This window comes from Artibeus jamaicensis, unplaced genomic scaffold (genome assembly GCF_021234435.1).
Source record: "Artibeus jamaicensis isolate MK-2021 breed Jamaican fruit bat unplaced genomic scaffold, CSHL_Jam_final contig_923, whole genome shotgun sequence".
In the NCBI taxonomy this organism is placed as follows: Eukaryota; Metazoa; Chordata; class Mammalia; order Chiroptera; family Phyllostomidae; genus Artibeus; species Artibeus jamaicensis.
Genome location: NW_026522014.1, coordinates 9746666 through 9764797, shown reverse-complemented (window position 1 = coordinate 9764797; position 18132 = coordinate 9746666). Strand labels below are relative to the sequence as shown.

General features: G+C 36.2%; 1 protein-coding gene across 1 annotated transcript in view; it reads left to right on the top strand.

The window, feature by feature from the left end:
• VWDE (von Willebrand factor D and EGF domains) overlaps positions 1 to 17562 on the top strand; it is a 63918-nt gene extending 46356 nt beyond the window's left edge. Inside the window, exons 20-30 of the mRNA XM_053655054.1 lie at positions 469 to 999; positions 2348 to 2443; positions 2524 to 2619; positions 3494 to 3589; positions 4175 to 4270; positions 5843 to 5938; positions 11598 to 11693; positions 11799 to 11894; positions 12664 to 12759; positions 15715 to 15818; positions 17494 to 17562. Of these exons, the coding sequence (XP_053511029.1) occupies positions 469 to 999; positions 2348 to 2443; positions 2524 to 2619; positions 3494 to 3589; positions 4175 to 4270; positions 5843 to 5938; positions 11598 to 11693; positions 11799 to 11894; positions 12664 to 12759; positions 15715 to 15818; positions 17494 to 17562 (1472 nt within the window). The remainder of the gene's footprint in view (positions 1 to 468; positions 1000 to 2347; positions 2444 to 2523; positions 2620 to 3493; positions 3590 to 4174; positions 4271 to 5842; positions 5939 to 11597; positions 11694 to 11798; positions 11895 to 12663; positions 12760 to 15714; positions 15819 to 17493) is intronic.
• Positions 17563 to 18132: the final 570 nt, after the last annotated feature.

Genomic DNA, 18132 nt, shown 5'->3' with positions numbered 1-18132 from the left:
GATAAGGGGGGAGAAGGTACTGATCACCAGTGTTTTGAAGTGTGCATCTGACAGGTTGGCTATCTCTGGGTCACTTAGAATTATTGGTTCTGGGGCTTTGAGCTATTCTTGAGCCATGCTGTTTTGGTCTGTTCACACCTGTTATGTATGAGGGGCGGAGCCTTAGGTGTTCACCAGGGCGGGGCCACCCAGGTCGCTGGGTTGTGATGCTGTATGTGGGGGCATGGTCAGAGCGGGGCAATGGCGTTTATTCAAGCCCACACATCTGGGAACCAGATTATAAGTTTCTTGAAGGCAGGAGTCACAGGACGACTCCTCATCACTGCACATCTCCTAGTATAGTGCTACACATGTAATAAATGTTAAATGAAGGAATGAATTACTTAACATTCAAAACTGTGAGGAGAGCAGACAATAAATATTATTGACTAACATTTCTCTCTCTTTCTCTCTCTTTTTGTTGTTTAGATACAAATTTTCAGTCACCATCAGAAGAGCATTTACTAACTTCTGCAAGTTCTACCCACAGTCCGGCTACTATCAAAACCAACACCACCTCTTATTTCTTGTTCAAATCAGTTACAACTCAAATAAATAATTCAAAGCCTATTTCTCATCAGACACCAGGTTTTAAACATGTGGATCATATTCTGAGTACAAATCTCAGTTTGGGAGAGTTAGTAGTTCCTGTGAACAACCATAGTGCTATAGGCATTAACACAAACCATTCCCGTGACGAAGCAAATGTTACCCAGGGCACCATCCAAACAGAAGCAGGAGGACATAATTCTCAAATTAACACGTCTGCCCAAAGTTACACACAACACAAGAATGGGTTTGCCATCGCTATTTTGCCAGAAAATCCCGAGTCAACCAAAACATCAACTTGTGCTAAATCTCCTTGCTTTCCTGGGGTTTCCTGCGTGCCAACCACGGACGGTCACTTCCGATGTGGCCGCTGTCCCTCTGGATTTTACGGAGATGGAATCAACTGCAGAGGTAGTATGAAAACTCTTCAGAAGATTCAAAGAAAACTATCTAGTTCATGTTAAAGTATTTAAAAAGATATGCTTTCCATTATTTATTAATTTCTATTTATTCCATTTAGTTCACTAATTTCTATTCATTTTATATATTTATAATTTGCCTGCATTTTTCACATTTTAGAACTTAACATGGGAGTTTCTGAGTTATTTTTAATTATATATTCAGTAGAATTATAACTACATAATATAAATATATTTGTTGAGTACCTACTGTGTTCCAGGTTCAATGGAAACATTTTTTATAAAGTTTGTCACATAATCCACAAGGACCCCACAAATTAAATAACCCCAGGGTGTTATTTTTTTCTCATTAAACAGATAAGAAAGCAGAGCCTGAGAGGGCTAACTTTCCTGAAACTAAGCAGCTAAAGAGATGAGATAAGGATGTGAATCACATTGTGGTCTGGGTTCTTTTCAGCTCACAGTGGGCATTCGCTCTTTGAATTATTAGTTCTGGCATACTTGTTTATTTGCATAAACTAGGTTTCTCTAGAATTCCTTTAAATTTTGAGAATAAAACAAACTGGGCATCACATTAACTTTGAAAAAAGCATTTACTTTTTTTATACAATTATCAGCATTGTTTTCTCTGATGCAAATCAAATGTTTGATGACACAGAAGCTATTTTTTGTCATTGTTATTTTGTTTTGATCTATTTGAGACTTACTTAAACAATAGTGTGTTGGAGTATTCCTTTGTTCTCAGTATTCCCTAGAGGAACTCTTGTTGTTTAGTTTGTTTGTTTTTTCTGTAGGAATAATAATAATAATAATAATCTTAAAGACTTACATGTTTACAATATGAAACCTTATTATTAACAAATGAAAAAAAACAACTTCATGCATTTAGAATTCATCAGGTAGCTCTAGAAGCTTAAGGAATACAAACCTATAAACTTCTGATGTGTTCCTGGCATCTTCAAAATTCTGATTATCTCTGCCATTCATCAACATTTACCTTATTAGTATCTGACACTCCACTGCCTTCTGGAAAAAACTGTAATCCTGTTTATGGTTAGCAGCCACCTCTAACATCAGGTTTTACTCTGGGAGGAATTACCCATCTGGTTCTTTTTTCTTACCCTATTAATCATTTTTCTCACTCATTCTAGTAGTAAAACAAATATAGGGAGAAAAATAATTTCATGGATAAATATAGTGGTTATTACATTTGAGTTACTAGTGCTTAGTAACTCAAATTTTTCAAATTTCAGAGAATTTTACTTTTATTATGACTAAGTTTACAGGCAACATGTATAGACCGTGCCAACAACTCAGCCCTTTGTCCTTGATTTTTGCAGCCATCTGTAAACACCCATGTGGAAAAGGGAGGGAGTGTGTGGCCCCAAACATATGCAAATGTAAACCTGGTTACACTGGCTCTAACTGCCAAACGGGTAGGTGTAACACTCATTAGTTTGCACAATTAATTTAATTGATAATTGATATCTCTAACCATGAGCTTCATTTTATACAGCTGTATGTCATCCTGATTGCAAAAACCATGGAAAATGCATTAAACCTAACATTTGTGAATGTCCTCCAGGACACAGTGGAACAACCTGTGAGGAAGGTAATACTTCAAATTGGAAATCAAATAATAGTGCTAAAATAAAACATTTTCTTTAAATATAGTCAGTTTTACTGTATATATACCCATATATATTCATTAATGTTGGTGAGTCAAAATTTTTAATGTTTAAAATAATTTATTTGAACATCAAAAAAACTTAAATTTCTAAAACAGAGATCCAAAGAGCATCAGCTTATTCATCATTGGCAAAATTATCTCCAGGAATAATTTTTTGAGGTTTAGTTACAGGTTGCCATATTCCTACACATATTCTTACCTTCAAGCAAAGGACACCTGATTATTGAATGTCTACAGCCATATAATTTTATTGTTTTGGTTCAAATCTTGAGACTTTATAAAATGTTATTCCTACAGTGGATAATATTTAAAAACAAATTCGTTATTATAAAAATAGTATTTTTAAAGAATACATGTTGGTAGACAGTAATATAATTGTTAATAAAATAGAGCCACATTAAATGCTTTCATAACAAGGTACACATTAATAAATTAAAGTAAGTCTAGAATAAATTACAGAAATAGTATCAGTAGCATATGAAAATAATTATATGTGTTCTATTTGTAGGCATAAATGCATTAAGTTCAAGTTTCACTTTACAGAAGAAAGCTAAGATTATTGATTTCCATTCAGTTAGCTGTAAGTTTTATAAACCAAGACATGCTAATGTTTTGTGGGTGTTTTCAGAGTGTGAACTCATAGTGAATCCCACAGAAACAAAGTTCATAGTAAAAGATAATTAAGCTTATTATAATTTGCTCTGAAAAGAAGTTTTTAGCGTATCTGTGCTTCATAAATGTAAACTGACGTTTTGAAAATTGAAAGCTGACTCAACAACATAATCTGTTTCTGCAGAAATCTGTAGCCCGCCTTGTCAACATGGTGGCACCTGCTTGGCTGGAAATCTCTGTACTTGTCCTTATGGTTTTGTGGGACCCAGGTGTGAAAGAAGTAAGCAAAGTGGTCTCATATAATGAAACTGCTCCTTTGAATAGTTGATGGCTTTGATGCTAACTGATATAAACTGAAACACCAAGTAAAACCCATACATTCATGATTTATTACCACAGTGAACATTCTGCATACTACTGGGAGTGCTAGGTGCCAAAATTAAGATAAAGAAGTTTCTTCTTAGAAGTAATTTTCTCTTTGATCTTATCCATAACCATTTCTCCACTTTTTTTAGATGAGAATTCAGTCTGTTGAATTGCATATAAGTTTGTCATTTAACTCATGTCTGTGAAAGCTTTCATCAGTAACTAATAATTTTTCCAAATGGCCATTTCTTATTTACCATTCAATGGTTTTCTACTTTTCCTTTCTCTATTAGCAAAAATAAAAAATGAAAATAAAAATAAATGAATATGAGAACTGGAAACCATTTAAAACCAAAGGATAAATTATTTTTATCTTTCTCTCTGATCTTATTAATTAGAACATATGATTGGCAGTTATGAGCTAGCTAGATAATAGCCAATAATACAACCAATTCCAAACCTAATTAACCTTTCTTTTATTTTTATCCTATGATCTCAGTGGTTTGTAACAGGCACTGTGAAAATGGAGGTGAATGCCTTACACCAGATGTTTGCCAGTGCAAGCCTGGCTGGTATGGACCCACCTGCAGCACAGGTAAAGTAAAAAATATTTCCAATAAATAGGTCAGTGAAAACAAATTTTAAATGCAACAATGTTCTAAAGACTCACACCCCAAACACAAAACTAATCTGACAAGATTGGTATGAAGTTTTTACTTCAGACATATTTTTAAAAACCTATCTTTCACCTTCCTTCTCTTTTCTTGTATTAAACTATAGACAGTTTTAATGCTACCCAACCTACCCAATATTATATTTTTTGCGTTCATATTTTCTTCATTCGCTTGCCTTACAGTGGAGAGAGACATATATCTGTACTGCATCTTCTAGATCTCTTTTCAGTTTCCCCCCCCCCCCACAGACTTTCTGTTTCATTAAACACTGAAGCAATTCTGGATAACTGGGCACCGTCACATGATTTCATTTATTTATCACACTGTTGGGCTTACTGCTTTGGCAGCGATGTTTGCAATTCCCTGTGTTTAATCTAATACATTGTGATCTAACAGCTTTTCTCTCACAGATTTAAGTCAGCATTTGTTGCTTGCCAACTATGTGTGAAGCATGATGCAAAGGGAAACAAAGATCAATTTGATTTTGCCCTGATTTTAAGGAGCATATCATTAGTGAAAGAGACACGGGATACAATTTTAGAAAGACAATGATACAAGTTGAGTTATAATAAGTTATGTAATTAATATATGGTTTCTTGGAAGCAGAGAAGAGGGAAATTAATTTTGGGAAGTACAGTTTAGATAAAAAATGTATTTGAGGTAGACCTCAGAGAGTAGATAAAATTTGGGTTCAAAGATGAACAAAAGTTTCACTCATATGTGGGGTATGAAACAAAAAACAATAAACGAACAAACAAACTCATAGACACAGACAACAATATGGTGGTTACCAGAAGGGAAGGGAGTGGGGGGAGAAGGATGATAGTAAAGGGGGCCACATACGTGGTGATGGAAGGAGACTGGACTTTGGGTGGTGAGCACACAAAGTAGTATATGGATGTTGTATTATGAAATTATGTACTTGAAATTTATATAATGTTATTAACCAGTGTTACTCCCATAAATTAATTTTAGAAAAGAATAATGAAATCAAGGTACCTTTCAAAATGGAGCAAAGATAAAGAAGCAAAAAGAAAGACAAGACTGTTTTTGAGTGTGCTAGGACTTGAGTGTAGACTTCCTTTTGGAATTGGGAAGGAGGGTTGAAGAGGTACACATGGCCGCATGTACTTGAGCAGATCACAGACCATCCTGCTTGAGCTTTTGAATTGACTTATAACTGCGAGTCATTCTTCCAGCTTACCCAGGGCATTGTGAGCTCTAACCACAGCCTTCACATTCTTACCTTGGTACTTATTTGTAAGCTTAATGAACAGACTTGCAAAGCTATTACACAGTTATTTTATTCTTCTTATGTTTGGAAAAGTCTAATTAATTATAGACTATTAATTAAAGTCTAGTTAATTATAGACTATATTTTACTTGCAGTAAAAATAAAATATCCCCTTATGCACTGTTTTGTACCCTCATGTAGCTTTTATTCTTTAAATAATAAAACTGTTACCGTCTCTCTCCCTCCTGCTGTTCATTAGCTTTGTGTGACCCTGTTTGCCTCAATGCTGGTTCCTGTTATAAGCCAAACACTTGCCTCTGTCCAAATGGATTCTTTGGTGCCCAGTGTCAGAATGGTAATTATTTTTCCTTTATAAATAAAAGTGCAAAGGCAAAGTTAGACGAACATAAACAAAACTCTGAGGGAATACTGAGAGACAAGTTCCAAAAGGGAAGATGCTCTTTAGTGTTTTTCTCTATTTCATATTATGTTCTAGTCTGGCCACCAAAGGCTCACTTCATAAAAACGTATCAGAGTTATTAAGAAAAATGGTTATATTTATTCAACATATATTCAGCTCACAACTGTCCCAGCTGTCTGTGCAGTTTTGCAGGACCAAAGTTTAAAACAAATAACCAAAGTTTTTTTTACAGCTTATTATAATGAAATGGTGTCATTTTTGTTGTCTTTTCAGCAAAAAAATTTGGCCTGTGCTCAATCTGTTGCCCACTATTACCTCATGATGTCTTCTGACTTTAGTTTCGTTAAACATTTATGCAGAGTCAGCTTTGCACAGCTGTGTAATGTGAACATGAAAAATGCCTGTTATTTTAATACTTTCCTTCATAATGTTGATGCTTTAGGGTTTTTCAGAATAATGAGCATGTCCTGAAGCTGTGAGAGTAGGTATGAACTAAGGTCGATAAATGAAATTTGAGATGTATTTTCTGATATTCATATTTCTGAGTTTACAGAAAATGTAGTGTAGATTTTTTAGTAAAAGCATGTCAGGACACATCATAATTTAATTCCTAAAATCTATACTTTTCTTGCCATGTTTCATTTTGATTTGATCTCATTCTTTCATTTGGAGTTTGGCTAGGAGTCTTGGGTTTCAATTGAGACAGGGAAAAAAAAACAATCATCACTCTAATACTAGATATGTGCACATAGGAGTTCTTTTAATTCAGATTTCCTCTAAGGAACCAGGCAGCAAAATGGAGGGAGTGAAGACAAAGTTAAGGCAGATCTTGAAAACCAGGAGACTAAGTTGAAACCCATGTTTATGAGTTATAAGTAGTGTTGAGCAGAGAATGTAAGATAGGAAATGAAAAGTTACATCTCTTATACTATCAGTACTTAAATGCTTAAAGTAAATGTAAGATATAAAAACATTTCTCTAAAATTTACATGCCAACTGTATAGCTGGAAAAGGAGGGAAATCTCTAAATTATCAAGTAGAACTAAAAAGGATCTACTGAACACATGTCATGTTAGCAGGTTTCAGAATTAGCTAGTCTCTACAACTTCTCAGCTGACATGGATTTTGGAAATTTACCCAAGGTTTACAGGGCTTAACAATCTTAGCTTTCAAGTTTGAACCACACAGTTGCTGTCAGGTACAAGTGAGACATACTGTCAACACATTACCAGCTACTATTTTCTTTAAGATTTTATTTATTTATTTTTAGAGAGAGGGGAAGGGAAGAAGAAAGAGAGGGAGAGAAACATCAGTGTGTGGTTGCCTCTTACATACCCACTACTGGGGACCTGCCCTGCAACCCAGGTATGTGCCCTGACTGGGAATGGAACTGGCAACCCTTTGCTACACAGGCCCTCACTCAATCCACTGAGATACACCAGCCAGGGCTGCCAGATACTATTAAATAATAGTATTATTGTTAATAAGACATGTTATAGAGATGCAGAAGAAATAAAAATATGATCTTTATTCTTATTAAATCACATGCCCTTTTGAGACATATGAGGCCAACTGGTAGGAAGGAAAGATGGTACACACACCAAAAGCCATTGAATGAAATCAGGCAGACTATGGTTAAGACTAAGCTATAATGAGTATATACTGTGGGTTCTATATATTTTCAAAGAGAAAGATAGAAAAAGAGCTAGAAATATCATGAAAGAGTTAGACTACACTATTAATAACCAAGGCTTATAATGTGTAGCTGGAGAGATGATTCAATACAACTTCCAATTTCCTTCACCCCTTGAATGCCATTAGCCTGATCCACACAGAAGCTGAGGCCAGAGTACTTGGCTCACTTTGGAGTTCAGATGAAAGATTTATCTCAAGCCTAGGAGGAATGCTGTAAATAGATATAGGAAGGTGAATTTTTTTCTAAATCTCCTTTTTCTGAAATGGGATTAGGGGGTAGACAGGACCAAGCCTAACTGTAGTGCCATCCATTTCTCTATACTTACTCTTATCACATGTACCTTTTTAAATAAATGTTATGTTATCTCTATAAATCAAGTTTTGTGGAATGGATGAGTATTGATTGTAGCAAAGTTACTCATCATAAATAGGTCTGTTTATTTACTTTTTTAAGTTCTAAATTTCTAACCACAGCTATTTCCTGTGGTGTTTTTGTAATAAAAATAATATATTTTTAATAAATAGAAATAATCTTCAATTGCATAAAGATTAAGAAGCAGAAAATAAAAGAGCATTTCTCCAAAATAAAAAGTAGCAATAAAAACACCAGAGAAAGTAGACTCAAGTATTAACCAGAAAAATAGCTCAGTAAAATATGAAAATTATCCATTTGCTAAGTGATGAAGAAAAAACAAACAAACTCATAGACACATACAACAGTACAATGATCACCAGAGGGCAAGGGGGTGGGGAGGGGTGGGGAGAGAAGAAAGTCAAGAGGCAATAAATGGTGATGGAAGGAGACTTGACTTTGGATGATGAACACAATACAATATACAGATGATGTGTTATAGAACTGTGTACATGAAACCTATGTAATTCTATTGACTAATGTCATTCCAATAAATTCAATAAGAATCAAAAGAAAATAATACGCCCTTGTTGTGGTGGTTCAGTGGATTGAGCAGTGGCCCATGAATTAAAGGGTTGCCTGTTTGATTCCCAGTCAGGGCACATGCCTGGGTTGCAGGCCAGGTCCCCAGCAGGGGACACATGAGAAGCAACCACACACTGATGTTTCTCTCCCATTCTCCTTCCCTTCTCCATCTCTAAAAGTAAATTTAAAGTATTTTAAAAAGTAAAATAATACATTTGCTAAAATAATTCAGTTACACTGTATTTTCATATAAAGTACCACACTATTTTTATTTATAAATCTATTTGAAATCAGTTGAATTTTTCTTTCAGTGTTTGGAAGAAAAGAAAGCATCTATTTAAGATGAATCTAATTTAAATGGGGAGTCAGTCTGCAACATCCCTGTTATCAAAACCAGTTCATTGGACATTCATTCTTAAAAGACAATCTAAAGTCCATTAATTTATCATTCAGGGAAAGCTAAATCTTAAATTGCCTGTGTATTTATTATTATTTTTAAAACAATTACATACAATTGTCATATCTGGAAGAAACATGAAGCAATAATAACCCTTTCATAAATGATGAGAAATATTAGCCCCTGAACTTCATGGAACAGAATCATACACAGTATATAAAAGATGCGATAGCACATTCACGATTAATCTATATTCCTGAGGACTTCTGCCAAGATGGAGGCACAGATGGAGACGCTGTGCCTTCCCACACAACAAAGTTTAAAGTCAACAAAATTTTAGCAACAGAAAACACAGCCAAAACACAGAAAATTGAACTTTTAGGAAGTCTGATAACAACGAATTCTTCAGCCAGACCGGTAAGAGGGGCGAAGCCAGCAGCTGGTGGAGCGGGGTTGCGCAGGAAAACTCGGTCAGACGGACTCAGGCACGTGGATACCAGGTGTGGGGTTGCAACGGGCGGACCCAGCGAGGGCGCAAGGCGGCAGGCTGACCTCAGTCACACATTTGCACGCAGACAGACCAGCAAAAAAGTGAGCAGTGACACAGACTGAGCAGGCCCCAGTGGTGGGAAGCAGCAGAGGGGACCGCTATTGCTCCCTCTCTGACCACACCCCCACATACAGCGTCACAACCCAGTGACGTAGGCAGCCCGCCCTTGTGAACACCTAAGGCTCCACTCCTCATACTTAATGAGCATGAACAGGCCGAAAATGGCTCAAGAAGATCTAAAAGCTCCAGAGCCCATAACTCTAAGTGACCACGAAATAGCAAAACTTTCAGATGCACAGTTTAAAACACTGGTGATCAGGATGCTCACAGAACTGGTTGATTATAGCCACAAATTAGACAAACATATGAAGGCAAAACTAATTGAAATGAATGGAATTGCACGGGAAACCAATATTGCAATGGAAAGGAAACTGGGACTCAAATCAATGGAGTGGACCAGAAGAAAGCAAATAATGGCCAAACAGAAAAGAGTCAAGAAGCAAGAATTCAAAGAAATGAGGAGAGGCTTAGGAACCTCCAGGACATCTTTAAATGCTCCAACATCTGAATTATAGGGGTACCAGAAGGGGGAAAGGCACAGCCACAAGTGGAAAACTTATTTGAACAAATAATAAAGGAGAACTTCCCCAATCTGGCAAAGGAAATAGACTTCCAAGAAATCCGGGAAGCTCAGAGAGTCCCAAAGAAGTTTGACCCAAGAAGGAACACACCAAGGCACATCATAATTACATTAGCCAAAATTAAAATGAAGGAGAGAATCCTAGAAGCAGCAAGAGATAAGGGGACAGTCACCTACAAAGGAGTTCCCATCAGACTGTCAGCTGATTTCTCAAAAGAGACCTTCCAGGCAAGAAGGGGCTGGAAAGAGGTATTCCAAGTCATGAAATCCAAAGACCTACAACCAATATTGCTCTACCAGCAAAGCTTTCATTTAGAATGGAAGGACAGATAAAGTGCTTCTCAGATAAGATCAAGTTCAAGGAGTTCATCATCACCAAGCCCTTATTATATGAAATGTTAAAGGGACTTATCTAAGAAAAAGAAGTTAAAGAAACATGAACAGTGGAAGGACAACAAACTCACAGTTATTAACAACCACACCTAAGACAAAAGCAAACTAAGAGGACAGCTAGATCAGGAGTGGAAACATAGAAATGAAGATCTCATGGAAGTTTAGCAACAGGGGAGTGGGAGGAGGAGAAATGGGGAGAAGGTACAGAAAATAAGTAGCATAGATGGTAGGTAGAAAATAGATAGGGGAAGGGCAAGAATAGTATGGGAAATATAGAATCTAAAGAACTTGAGACACATGGTCATAAACTAAAGGGGGAATGGTGGGGGCGGGGGGTTCAGGGTGGAGGGGAATGAAGGGGGGAATAGAACAACTGTAATGGCATAATCAATAAAATAAAGTAATTTTTTTAAAAAAAGGGTAATCTATATTCCTAACAAAGCCAAGAACTTATTGTTAAAAAAACTTTGACCAAACACTCATGTGACACTTCGTAGAAATGTCACATATAAAGGTTTGCATTCATTACCTCAGTAGGTATTTATAAGTTAACTTAAAAGCATTTTCTCAATATTATATGACAGATTTTTCAGATTTTTCTAATTACGACAGAAAAAAAGACATTCTTACTTTGACTTATTTTCTTGGTTTTGACCAGATCATTTCACAATTTACTCCATAGCATGGTGAAGCATAAGATAAAGTTCACAATTTATGTAGTGTAATACCAAAGATTCCATTTGTTATGAACACTTCACCAATACATTGCAAATTGTGCCAACCCACTAGCAGCTTATAGCTCTCAGCATTTCATTTTATGATTTAGAAAGGATGATTTTAATAACTTGCAGGTGTGATCTTTTTATTTAATAGCACATCTCTCTGCCTTATGGCCCCATAGATTACAAGTACCTGATACAATATGTAACGTACAATACCGAATATGTAATATTCACAGACTGCTGCTGTGTATTCTTTTAGCTATTTGTTACCCTCCCTGTAAGAACGGTGGCCACTGCATGAGAAATAATGTGTGCACCTGTCGCAAAGGATACACTGGTAGGAGATGCCAAAAAAGTAAGACACCTCTACATGTATTTGCCAACTACAGGTAAAACAAACACATTACATAGCAAAACTACTGCTATTTAAAGGCTAATATCTCATCTTTGTTACCTTAAGGTATCTGTGATCCCGTGTGCATGAATGGAGGAAAATGTGTGGGACCAAACGTTTGTTCTTGTCCTTCTGGCTGGAGGGGGAAACAATGCAACACGCGTAAGAGGAATTCTCAAAATGCTAAGGCTCACACTATCCTCTGAATATAAATTAGAATTCAAAACAAATTCACTTTCCTTGTTATGGTTTGTTTTTATTTTTGCTTATTTGTTTCATTTTAGGTGATATCTTTTTGAAATAGAAATCTGAGTAAAATGCAAAGTCCTTTCAATTGATTCCTTCAAGTTAGCAGAGGAAGAGTGTATAATGTATTTTCCAGTCAGGCTACTACAGTTGCCAGGATAAATAGCAAGTGTTTAAGTCCTGGTCTCCTAGTCTTAAGTAGTAGTTAGGTGAAGGCTTTAAAAATCACTATCTAAATCCATGGTCCCATCTTGTACCAACCAATTCAGAAGCTCCAAGGTAGAGTGCCGCTTCTTTCAAATCCACTTAGTTTTTTAAATGATGGCAGCTTCCCTCATTCAAATGTTTTTTTTTCTTTTTATAAATTATTAGTTAAAATTAGCAGCTATGATAATTTATTGGTCAAAGAGAAAAATGAGAAGCAACATAAATGTCTAAAAATTGGAGTAAAGTTAAATCACTATGCGCTTTACCAATAGAACATTATACGACCATTAAAATCATGTTTTTTAGGAATAAGTAATGATATTAGAAATATTCTGGATAAAAATGTTAAGGGAAAAGATCCTTTAATCATTAACTTTTAACTGTTTCTCTTTTTTTCCTGTAATGAACATTGTTGTGGTTTATGATAGGATTTGACTAGTAAATTATCTTTTTAACTTGTTTATATTTCTGTTTGCAGCTATCTGCTTTCAGAAATGTAGAAATGGTGGTGAGTGTATTGCTCCAAGTATATGCCATTGTCCTACTACCTGGGAAGGAACGCAGTGTCAGATACGTAAGCCTACAGCTTGGGTTTTCTACTATAGGTTCCAAACCTCAATCTGTTATAATGATTAGCCAGGGAGCAGAGAAGAGCCAAGCAGCTGTCTTGAGTTTTCCATAGCCCCTAATATTTGTTTAATTTACAACCAGTGTTTATCCGTACAATATACCTTAGAAGTTTTCATCACTTATTCAACAATGCTTCCCATGCAATTTCAAATCTTTGGAAGTACCAGAGGCCCTTCTACACATATCGAAATTTTGTTTCTACATATAACAAAATTTTAACCCATAACACCTCAATTTCTAATTCAAACTAAGTAAGAAATGAACTCCTTAACTTGGACACTTTATAACTTCTAGAAACATTATCTATAGACCTAAAAGTCAATCATTAACATAAAAGTATTTTTGCAACACCCAGGCAAAATAAAGACATGTCTGTTTTGATTAAACCAACAAACTTAAAGCTAGCTTTTATTTATTAAGAATTAATCTTAGATCACACAAACTTGAAAAGCATTAAATTAGCTTTTATATTTTTAAGAATTTTAGAATACCCAATTGTTACAAGCCATGGCCTTTAAATTAATTTTTAACACTACTATTCAGAGGTAGAAAATTATCTCACATTTACTACATACACACACAAACAGAAACCTTTTAGCCATGAGATAAACTCACTAGTTTATAAAAGAACCAGTGGATTGAAATTTCCTCTGGAAGCATTTACAATTTATATGTGTCCTTGGCAAGTCAAGTTCCGAATGACCGCCCTTTTAAAATTAGGACATACGTTTTTAATACCTCAAGAATTGGTTTGACACCTAAACGACATCATGTGTTAATGTATTTAGCTATATCCTCTTTTTGAAGTTTCAAGAGACCAATCTTTAGAGCCAGCTTTTTCAAACTGTGTGCATAAAAATTCATTTACAAGTGTCAAAGGCCCTCATTTCGGCCTCTTAGGATTACTGGGAGGCTGATTCTGGTGGACCTCGTCGTCCTCGGAGGCCTGATTTTCCAGGTTAATTTTGAGAGTTACAGCTTTGAGCAAACTTCTAGGGAAAACCAGCCCTACACCCCTCCAGGGTGCCCCACCCTTCTCCCCCGGCTGCCCGCCGGCTTCCCTGGGATTGGCAGCATCACCACACTGGACACGCTGTGGCGTCCATCTCTGCCAATTGGGATTCAGAGGCCGGTCAAGTCTGAACAACTACCGTCACCCCTTAGGCTACTCGGGCTGGGGAAGCAACTCTTTCTTTTTTGCAACTAAAGAGAGTTCAGTCATGTAAACAGCACAGCTTTTGTTCAAGACTCTTAGAAAGCAATCCGATTAAAAAGCTGAAGTTAATTAAAAGCAGCAACTTTTTTTTTTCTTTTTAACATCAATGTGTCGTTGCCTCTTGTGTGCCACCGCCTCTCCAGTGGGGACCTGGCCCACAGCCCAGGCATTGGCCCCCACTGGGAATAGAACCAGCGACCCTTTGGTTCAGAGGACAGCGCTCAATACACTGAGCCACACCACGCAACACAGTTTTTGTTTTTTTTCCTTTCCATGGGTTATCTCAACCTTTATCCACCTCCAAAATTTTCTAAGCACAGCGTAAATTAAGCCACGGCCGGCTACTTAAGAGTAAGAAGACCCAGAATTCTGAGAGAAACTCACCAAGTTCACTTGCTATTTAGCAGGAAGTTGGCGTGATCCTGGCGGAGCTTCTTTGAAGTGCGGACGCACTACGTGACGTAAGCGCTGACGCAAGAGACGTCCAGCCCTGTAGGGAATTTTTATGCGTTTATTTGAGCCACACTGATGACATATGCCAGGGAACGAGATTTTTAAAAGTTCCCTTCCTCAAAAGACTTTATTTACAGCTATCCAGAGACTGTCTAAATATTGGTGATGTTATTTGAACAAGATGTCCCACTGCCATTCTCTGGAAAATCATTTAGTAACTATTCAGATCCATGATGTGGTGTGAACAGTGCTTAGTTGTGCAGCTTTGTGCATTACACAACCCACCTGACCACATAACAGTCCCGATGAAAACATAACCTTTAAATGTTGCATTTATACCAAAGGAAATATCTCAAGTTATACTACCAATTTCCAACAGAGCTATTAAAGCAGATCCCTGTCCCATGAAAAATAAGAGTATTGTGTATAATGTTATATTATGCTTTTCACTGAATATTACTTAAACGCATTTCTACATCCTTAAAAACATAACTTTAAATGATATATTAAGTTCCACACTATTAATATAATCCACTTGACCTTTCCCCTTATGTGGAAAATTTTAGTTTAGAAGTTATCACTATTGTAAGAATTTTGTTTCTATAGGTAGGTACATAGATGATAGGTAGGTAGGCAGGTAGGTAGGTTGATTGATAGATAAATGATACTGAGATATATTGAAATAGTGGCAATTTTAAATTTCATTAGGAGAGGTTTTAAGGAAAAACTTTCTAGTACAGACAGTGTGGAAATCTTTAAAAAGTCTCCAGTAGAGTCATTTCATTTTAAATGCCTGATGGTGTATAAAATTTTCTGTGTTGTCCGTGTACTGGCCTGTGGTGAATCGTCTTTTTGAAATTTGTGCTAAATTGTTGAAAAGTAAATTATGAATGCCATCTTCTGTTACTTATTTGAATCTTCTCTGTAAAGATTAAAATATATATATTTTAAAATACTTTAACATGTAGCCAATGAAAAGGTTTTTTTTACTTTAATAATGTTTTTATATCATTGTAAAAGTGTTGTGTTGAGTCTTTGGCGTATCGTTTTTTGGTGTGTGTGTGTGCTTATGGTTTGCACTCTGGTTACAGGAAGATGGGTGAACAGTTGGTCATTCATAGATTCTTATGACTGCTTTTGTAGCTGAGTGGTTGAATAACTTAGGACTGGAATAGAATGTATCACAAACACTTGTGTCAAATGGTAATTGAAAAAATGTGTGTATTGCAGCAATTTGCAGTCAAAAGTGTCTTTACGGAGGCAGGTGTGTACTTCCTGATGCGTGTTCTTGCCGCACTGGATATTCAGGAGTCAAATGTGAAAGAAAAATACAGGTATTTAAACTTTTAAACAGAACACAAATATTAAATATTGACATATGCTACCTACTCAGATATTCTACTTAGTAACTGACACCTGTTAATATTTTATTTTCTTTTGTTTCTAAAATAAAAATATACATATAAGGATTTACTATTTGCCATTAAATCTAAAAAATATATTATTTTGTGTCATTATAGAGTTGTCTTATTATTAAAAATACTGATGTAGTTGGAAATTCTTAAGGAATTTCAGTGTGTAGATATAACCATCATATGTTGTGGAGTATTTTACAACATCAGAGCTAAAAGAGAGCGAATATTCCATCATACAAATTTAAGACACCATTAATTTATATGTTGGCCAAATATTAGATAAGAAGACCATCCTCAGGGGAAGGGAATTATGGGTCTGGGTGAAAAAAAGTGAAGGGACTAAGAAAAAACACTCATAGACACAGACAACAGCATGGGGATTGTTAGACAGGAAGCAGGGTTGGGGGAGGTAGGAGAGGGTTGGGAGACTTGACGGAAGTCAAGTGATGGAAGAAGACTTGACTTTGCATGGTAAACACACAATACAATAGACAGATGATGTATGACAGAATTGGACACCTGAAACATATATAATTTTATTAACCAATGTCACCTCTATATATTCGATAAAAATGTTTAAAGAGGGACACCCTCATCCCTCTCAAAAAATGCTACCACTTTTAAATCAGTGAATCGCTTCTTTGTTGATTTGGGGGTGGCCCTAAACATTTTCAGAGCATCATCTGCCACTAAAGGCTTGTCCATCCCCATTCATTTATTTAACAGTAGTTATTTCTCATTATTTGCTCTCTGTTACATTCCTTCTCAGGAAAAGCCATACCAAAATTCTTTACATTATTAGACTTAGGATTTATTTGAATTTCAGAAATCAAGAAAGCAAAGACAAAATAGAAGCTTTCTTAGAGTGTCTGCAATTGTCCCACACTTACTGGTAAAATATCTATTTTAAAAGTTTCTGTAATCATATCTGTACTCATAAAATTGAACTGAATATGTTTGGCCCCCAATCTTAAAATTCTAACTATTAACAGCTGAGATTGTTTTTCAGTCCCAGGTTCTATACATACCAGGGTGGCGGTCATGATCCCAAGGAAAATTGGAGCAGAATTCTCCAAAATTGCTTAAAAATTCAAATGTATAGGTTTTAATTTAAAAAGTAATTATACACTATTTAGCACTTCAAAAAGCTAAAGGGTTATGAAATATGCTGATGTACTGGGAGTTGAAGAATGAGGAATGTTCTTAGAAGCATCATACTGGACCAGTCTGGCCTAGAAGCAAAGCAGATGTGCAAACGTTTTCCCCCGGCCCTGGTGTTCAGCCCGCAAGTGTGTGGCCCTCACTTTGAAAAACACAACATCATAATGGTTTGAAAACCAGAAAACTAAAATTATTAAGTACTTCTTTGAGTACTTCAGCTATGGTTGAGAAAAATAAATATAAAGCCTTGAGTTCTTTTGAAGGCAGCCTTCAAATAACACATATGTGTCAAGTTATTTTGTTAGAGATTTTTATGGCACAGAAAACCATGTGACTTCAAATTTTTCAAGTCCACTTTGATGTACTAAACTAGGTTGCTTCTCTTTATTTTAATTTTATGTATTTCTTTACCAATTTAACCTTTTCTCATTAGGTAAATAAGGAACAGGGATCTTCATCCCCATTAATGGTGCTGATGAGACGGCAGCTGAAACCATTTTAAGACGAGGACAGAAAGTCATGGGGAAGGAAAAGGAAGATGAAAAACAAGACTAGCTCAAGGACCGTGTCCTGCTTTGCTCTGTGTAACCTGCTGTCCCAAAGCCTTTACTCCAATTTTCACTCTAGCTTTACTCTGTTGCTCATTGTTGTCATAAATATGATTTGTTTGTAATATTTCTTTGGCTCCTAAACATAGGGAAAAAAGTTAATTTCTCTATAGCAGGAAAGGAAAAAAAAGCAACCCAGCTCGGTTCTATGGTATTCAGAAACCTTCCCATCTCTTCCCCAGCTCCTCTCTTGTCCACCTCCTCAAAGAAGAGTTTAAAGCCTCTAATCTCCCCCTGTCCCTCCTCCAGCACCCCGAGGTCCTGGGTGAAAAAAAAGAAACGGGATACTGATTGGATTGTTAGAATCTTTCAATGAAAATGACAGCATTACTGGCTAGAAAAAATGACACAGAGAAAGGGGAAGTGGGCAAGAGGAAAGAGATCCTGAAGAGAGTGGGCCGACAACCAGCTTTGAGGCTCATAACCAGCTGCCTAGTTGCCCAGTGCACTTAGCATTGTCCCTG